The 7,420-nt window shown below is 54.3% G+C and overlaps 2 protein-coding genes across 2 annotated transcripts; both read right to left on the bottom strand.

Annotated features, from left to right (window-relative positions):
• Positions 1-2,747: 2,747 nt before the first annotated feature.
• On the bottom strand, positions 2,748-3,696 carry SPBR_06104 (large subunit ribosomal protein L12e; the record flags this gene model as incomplete). The annotated part of the gene is made up of 4 exons (XM_040764366.1): positions 2,748-3,086; positions 3,267-3,387; positions 3,533-3,566; positions 3,654-3,696. The coding sequence occupies 4 exons, from the start codon at positions 3,694-3,696 to the stop codon at positions 2,748-2,750; spliced, it is 537 nt and encodes a 178-aa protein (XP_040622282.1).
• Positions 3,697-4,396: 700 nt separating this feature from the next.
• Positions 4,397-7,052, bottom strand: SPBR_05620 (protein transport protein SEC23; the record flags this gene model as incomplete). Its single annotated transcript, XM_040763883.1, has 5 exons — positions 4,397-4,621; positions 4,694-6,262; positions 6,323-6,617; positions 6,708-6,838; positions 6,960-7,052. The coding sequence occupies 5 exons, from the start codon at positions 7,050-7,052 to the stop codon at positions 4,397-4,399; spliced, it is 2,313 nt and encodes a 770-aa protein (XP_040622281.1).
• Between the last annotated feature and the right edge of the window lie 368 nt (positions 7,053-7,420).

Raw genomic sequence — 7,420 nt, 5'->3', positions numbered from 1 at the left:
CGTGGATCTCTCGTTCATCATCTTTTGATACGTTCTACGACATTCGACGGGCGCTTCCGTCTTTTCTTCGAGATGTTTTGGCAATACGGGGTACTGCCTTTGTCTTCATCACCAAAGGTGTTGTTTAACTTTGGCGAGCGACTCTATTCTGGATCGATGACCATACACTTGACAAAGTCGAGGATCCAACTAAGCAAATCTTTTCGGTGGAAAAGGAGACCAATCCAATTCGAGAAATATACATAAAAAAGCGAGACATGTAGGAAACAGAGAGAGATAGGACCTTTTGAAGCGGGTGAGCTGAACTGCCATGTCCTCGCCGCATGCGAGGCGAAATCACACCTGCAGATTGAAGGCGTGTCTTCTTTGCTTCGTATCATGGGCCCGTTTCGTGCAACAGTTTTGTAAATAAGGCACGAGGGCAACATGTGCGTGTCAAATCCCCCCTCCACCCATAAAGGAGCGAGCAAAGGAAGAGGGAAGATATAAAGAGGCAAGCCGACAAAGCGGAAACGCATAATACCGTGGAGCAAGCTTGATCGCCAACGCGGGTAGATAAAACAGCACGGGCTGCTCGCCAAAGGTGCGGCCGCCCGTGGCCCCCTCCATCCCTCCACTTCCCGTGCCGTTTCCTTGTGCCTCTTTTGTGTGTCCCTGATATCTTCTTTTCATGGCTGCCTCTGCAGCTCAACCGGCGGTCCCATTGTCCACTGTCGGCTACTGTTTCCAACTCTGTCTTGGCTCCCCCCAGACCAACGGCTTCGGTCGATCTATCTTGTCTTTCCAGCTAGCATCGATGCACCGACACGACCCCTCGGCCAGTCCCTCGCTCACAGAACATAATTTGCTGTCGCCGTCTGATAATGACACCCACTTACCTACATCTGACCCCTTGGGCTGCCGTCTGCTTGAAATGCGATGGAGGCGGGACGGTTAATTTGGGCCAAGGGGGGGTGTAGGATGCGGCGAATTGGGTGTGGGAGCGTGTTTATGTGGTACGACTGCATATGAGTAGAGCATCTTATTTATTTGCTCCGAAGAAACTGGTTGGGCAGAGAGGCCTAGTGTGAGGTGGGATGTGCTATCGGGAACACCACTACGTTCTCTACCCAAGTCATCATAAACAAGACGCCGCCACTGCCAGGCTTTTGCGTCCCGAGTGTTGTTGAGGCACAGCTGCATATTTACGTGTTTGGATGAGAGTGTGTGGGGAGATGTGTAAATTATAAATAAGGTGTGAACGAAACAGTCGCGAAGGCGTAAAGAGCATAAATATGTGCCTGGGAGCGACAGGTCTTGAATAAAAACGAGTCTCTGCATATAAGATGCCGGAGAGCGAATGGCAGCCATGTCGGGCACCAGTCGTTGACAAGACCATGAGCCGTCTGGCAGCAATGACGATGATGTAATTCAAAACAGCCGGGGAGCTCGGTGCAACGTTGTTTGAACAACGCTCACTTTTACGGACAAACCTACGTCTGATATAAAATGACAAAACATGACGAGGCTGTGCGACTGATGCGCGGGAGGACAGTCAAAAGGCACTCACTTTGCCACCAGCTACCAGCCTGTTGATACACGCAAGGTTGTGGTACGCTACGTCTGAGTTGGCCTTGTCAAACCATACTTGCAGAAGCATACAGTCAAATCCCTACGAGAAGGCCTTTTTACGACGTACTTAACAACGACAGGCGCACAAGGCTGACGGCCCAAGAGCTACGTGGGTGAGAAAGGCGGCAAACGGTTTGAGACAGAAGGGTGCCTCCAAAAAAAAAAATGTTGTCCTGGATGATGGACCTCAACTTTCACTTCTTTACACAGAAAGCCGCGGTGAGTAATAGGACGCTTCAATCTTCCTAAGTACCAAAATTGAAAAACACCATGGGAGCGCGGCGTAATTCAGAGTGTAGACCAGGAGTAATGCAAATGTGCGCAGAACAGGGGCACCATGGGGGCTGTTGGTTTTGACACGGAAAGAAGCAATGGCATGAGCGGATGCCGTCAGGTGAAAGGCAAGGACATGTCGAGACAAGAGAGCTTGAAATAACAGCATCAAAGTGCAGTCGCCCATGCCCGATTTCAACTCCTGTCTCGATGATCGTGTCCCACCCTCCATCGCTTTGCTTCGCCCGGCCCGTCCAACTTTAAACCTAAAGGGAATGCGTTTGTCGAAGAAACATCGGATATCGCAAAATCACCGAGAGAACCTGTAATAGAAAAAGTTTGTTTTTGCACTTTTTTTTGTTTGTATCTTGTCTCGTTTTTCGTAGTTGCTCCTTTCCTTTCCTTTTAACTTCCTTTTCTGTTTGCTGGTATGGTAAAATAACATTGAAATCCGGTATAAAAATTTCTTACTGCCGAAAAGCGAAGCTAATGTCTCCTGTTTGTCGTCGTTTCGTTTCTGTTTTGGTGGGCGGATGAATCGAAGAGGTTCGGGAGAAGTGCCTTCCTTTCGGCGAGAGAGTGAAAAGAGGAGCGTGATAAGTAGGCCGAGGGAGAATGGCGGAGAGTGAGAGAGAGGGAGTAAAGAAAGAGGGAAGAAAATTGGTCCGGGATGAAGAGCAAACCCAGAAAAACACAACGAGAAGAGTCTAGGTAAAGGAGAAAATCCTGAACTCCTTTCCATTTGTTTCGGAATGCCAAGAAACCCGTTACACAACGTTTCCGTCCCCACCTGCGTCAAAAGTCAAAGTCGTCGACCACCTTTTGTATCTTGAAAAATTTGTCGTATTGTCATTTTTTTCTCTTTACTCCTCGGGAATGTCAATCTCGCCGGCATCGATGGCCTCGATCACGTCCTGTGGCGGCTTGCCGTCGACCTGGCAGCCGACGGAGAAGGCAGTGCCGAGAATCTCCTTGACAGTGCCCTTGAGCTCCTTGGCAAAAGACTTGTAGCGCATTGTCCGGGCAATGTCAATGACCTCGTCCAGAGGAATCGACTTGTTGTGCTTGATGTCCTTCTGCTTCTTGCGGTCCCGTGGGGGCTCCTTCAGCGCGCGGATGATCAGAGAAGACGCAGTCGGGACAACCGACACAGCGGCTTGCCGGTTTTGGATCGTGAGCTTGACGGTCACGCGCAGACCCTTCTGTAGTGTGTGTTAGCCACTGTATCTTTGGAGTCTTTGAACCGTTGATTCGTTCTGGTCCCCCTCCTTCACATCCTCAATCGCGATCCCTGCCCTTGTCTCCGAGTGTCGAAAACTCGGACCGCAACCATGCCGCCTTCCGGTGCAGCCTCCTTCCTCTCCATCGCGTCGTCAACGTACCCAGTCACCAGTGGCCTTGGCGATATCTTCGCCGACCTTCTTGGGGGACAGACCCAGAGGACCGATCTTGGGAGCCAGCGCCGAGGAGGCGCCGACCTCACCACCCGTCGCTCTCAGGTGGCTAATTCGCAAACGTTAGTATTTCCAGTCTCTGTTTTTTCTCTTTTCTCGCTGTCTTTTCAATATCGTCGCGGATAGTCGTGGGGAAATCGTCGACAAGACAGTTTGTCGCTGGAAGGAGGTGGGAGGCAGGGAGCGGTGCATACATGATCTTGATCTCGTTGGGGTCGACCTTCGGCGCTGCATATTGTTAGAAGACGCTCGCAATTGGATGACAACATCGACTGTCGTCGACGATGAAAGGTCGACATGGATCGACGACAGGACCGAAATCGGGAGAGGAAGCAAGGATAGGGCTGGACGTACGCATTTTGACGGTTTGTTGTAACGAAAAAAATGCACTCTGGCAGGTGTGATGATTATCGTGGGAAGGTGAAGAAGAAGAGCCGTTTTGCGGGATGGTCGACAACGAAAAAGAACGAGGAGACTGTAAAATCCTCAAATCGAAACGGGGGGTGGTGAGGACCAGGGGGAAAAAAATTACTGCCAAAAAGGCTACTGCCCTCCTAAAAAATCCATACGGGGCTTGCGATTTGAGGAAAACAGTGGGGCCCTGGCTGTTGCGCGGGCCAGCAGGCAAATCCGGCGCAGAGAACGAGGGCGCAGGAAAAAAATTCTGTGCGGTCTTCAGGGCTGAGTGGGGTACAATAATTTTTGACCTTTCCAAACCAGCCAATGAGGAACAAGATTGCTTCTTGTTCAAGACCAAGCCACATGTGGCTTTGCTTATGTAATGAAACGCTAACATGAACGCATCAGTTCCGAAGCGGATGCAATACTTCTGTACGGAATACTTCTGTACGGGCAATACTCCATACTCCCCTCTGGTACAAGAGCTTCATTTTTAAAGGGCTTGAAATACAAAGGCAACTCGTATGATGAATGAAAACAAAACTAATCCTCCCGCTTATTTTTTTCTCCGACTTCTACAAAGGAGGCTACAGGACGAAAAAATGAAAACGAAAGGAAAGCACAAAGCAACACTTCTCTATACAAACCGCCCAGTGTCATTAGTTCGTGCCGCTCACAGCCAGCTTCATCAAATGGTCCATAAAGGTCTGCAGCGACACGTCATCGGTGAAGATGGTCTGCGCTGTCTGGGCGCCGACGCCACCATAGGCACCCGTAGTGTGTGTCGTCGACGGGTTCAGCTTGGACAACAGGAAACGGGCCTGCGAGCCACCAGCGTCACAAACAATGAACCGAGGCAGAGGGAAACGATCCGTGATGAGGTCCTGTGGTGAGTTAGAAGACATGGCACAGCGGAACAAAAAACAACGTTACAAATCAAGGGCAGGGCAACATACTCTTGCGTCTTCCTTTGGCTGCTCCAGTAATGCGGCAAAGTTCTCATAGCCCTCCTGGTTCTGGTACCCGGCTTTCCGCCACTGGGCGACGGTCTCGCCGTGGAAGATGAGGATGTGGAAGAAGGTGTCGAGGAGGAGGATGTGGGTGGGTTGGATGGAGGCCGAGTCCAGGAGCACGGGCAGGCCGCCGTCCTGATCAAAGGTGTAGGAATCCAGGGTGGGCTGGATCATGACCAGTGAATTGCTGACGTCCTCATGGTTCAGCACGTGCCGATAGAACGCGGTCTCATCGGGCGAGTTGTTAAAGACCTGCAGGAACTGGCTTCGCCGCAGATGGAACATGAATTGTGGGTAGAGGGTGAAGTTTTTCTCCAGGCGGAAGGAGGACGGGTCGTCTTTCCGGTAGTCGGCGAAGCGCGAGCACAGGCGGATCAGCATGCGGTCGACCCAGCGCAGGACATCCGGGCCGTCGTCGACCTCGGCCTTGAAGACGGCAATACGCGACATGAGCACGGCAGCCGCTTCCTGGTCGAACGAGTGGGCGAGGGTGGGGTCGCCGGCCGGCCCGCTGAGATTCCGGGCAATGGTGGTGACGCGGAGGTGGAACTGGCCGGACGAGTGCTGGTAGTAGGTCAGGAACTGCATCATGCCTTTCTGCGGGCCCTGCTGGATCTGGGACGGGCCGCCCTGGGCAATCTCAAAGTAGATGCCGTAGCTGGCGCTCGGGTCGATGCCGCACATCTTCCATGCGCACGTGTTGCCCATGCCGATCTCCGTCTCGCCCACCGACGTCGACTTCTTGTTGAGGGACACACCGTGGCCGATGAGGCCCGTGACCTTGAGCTCCTTTGTGGTCAGCACCTCGAGGACCGCGTTGAAGCCCATGAGCAGGTTGTCGTCGCCGTCCTTTTCAAACACGCGCACAAACGACTGCTTGAACATGGCGGACGTGAAGCTGTCCGTCAGGATCATGTGGCCGCCCGTGGAGTTGCTCAGCCCCTTCATTTCGAGCAGACCGACCTGGTCCAGACAGCCGGCGAAGATGTCGATGATGTGGCCGTTGTGGGCGGTGCGCTTGGCCAGGTTGTCGTAGAACTTGAGGGCCTTCTTGTAGTTCTTGGCGCTGTCGCGGTCGATGTCGTGGTGCGAGCGGATGGGCTCACGCAGCTCGGGGCCCACGACCATGCCGGGGCCCTCGGTGGCCGGGCCACCGGTGAAGACCATGACGCGGGCGCCTGAGTTCTGGAAGGAGGACTCGAGCAGGCTGACGGCGACGCTGATGGCCACACCGGAGCAGCGCAGGCTGCGGCGGTCATTAGCGACGGGCCAAGGGTCCTTTTGGAGCTGCTCGAGGGCCTTGGTGAGCTGGAACTCGCCCTGCTGGACGGGGAGCAGGAAGCGGGCGGCGGGGCCTAGGGGCATGTTGGGGCGGCCAGGCTGCATGCCTGGGCGCATGATGGGCTGGCCGAGGCCAAGCATTTCCTGGACCTGCTTCGGGGTGTACTCCTTGCTGCCACGGAACACGTAGGACTTGGCGCACTCGGCGTAACCGATCTCGTGGACTTGGGTCTGGGGTGGAGGGTGGTGTTAGCACAAGGGCGCACTCGCTATAGACTCAAAACAACGTACCATGGTGCCAAAGGTGATGAGGCCGACCAGGGCGTTTTCAGGCAGCAGGCTCAGGCTCATGACCAGCGACTCCTTGAGGGCCGCCAAGCTGTCCTCCTCCTGGCACATGTCGACAACATAGAGGAAGATGGGCGGGTTCTGGGCCGGGCGCGACAGCCGGTACTCGATGGTGGTGTTAGACGGGTGCAGCTCGGGCGGGATGGCGTTGGCGGTGATGTCCTTGTAGTGCGGCGGCAGCGGGTTGCGCGACAGACAAAAGGGACAGACCCAAAGGCGGGCACGCACGTCGACTTGGCTGTTGAAATTGGGGTTGGGGTTAGCATCATTCCTCCATGCCCACTCGTTGCGTTGCTCGCAATACCAATCCCATACCAGTCTCACTCACCAGAAGGGGTTGAGCACGGAGCGGCAGGGCTGCTTGCAGGTGACGGGCTCAAACTGCAGCAGCGGCGTGTCGGGCTTTTCCTTGAGCGGCGTGTAAAGGGCGCCAATGGGAACGACGAGACGCGATGCTTCCTGTACGCGAGACGATACGAAGGCACGAGCCGGTTAGCCAACGGCACATAAAATATCAAAGGGGCTCAAAGGGGCGGCGGTACTGCCGATCAAAACAGCACCATGGCTGTAGCAAACTCACCATGCGCGTGCTAGGGAACACGTTCCAGCTCAGGCGGACACCATCACGATCCTCGACCTCGCTCCACTGCTCCTTCAGAGCTTCGTAGTCCATCTTCAGCGAAGGGGCGGTGGGAGTCTTGCTTTATTTCACGGTCCGGTAGGCAAAGGGGGGGTATGAATCCGGTCGCGGCGTGTGGCTTTGTGTGTTGAGCAACCGGACAAGGGGATATCGGCATGCGATAGGCGAAGGACGAGACAGGTAGGAGAGCCGCGGTATCTTGAATCGGGCGACAATGTCAGGCGATGATGCGTCAACCGTTTCGTTCGACAGAAAGGACGAGTCGAGCAGAGAAAACGACGAGATGCAGCTGCAACGAGCGAGCAAACAGGAAAAGTGCAAATGGCAGGCAGCAATGGACGACGGACACTGCACCGGGAACAAGCTGCTGGGAAGCAATGGGACAAGTGTCTAGTAGGGTC

This window comes from Sporothrix brasiliensis, assembly GCF_000820605.1.
Source record: "Sporothrix brasiliensis 5110 chromosome Unknown Cont15, whole genome shotgun sequence".
NCBI classification, from domain to species: domain Eukaryota; kingdom Fungi; phylum Ascomycota; class Sordariomycetes; order Ophiostomatales; family Ophiostomataceae; genus Sporothrix; species Sporothrix brasiliensis.
This window is presented reverse-complemented; position numbering and strand designations above follow the sequence as displayed.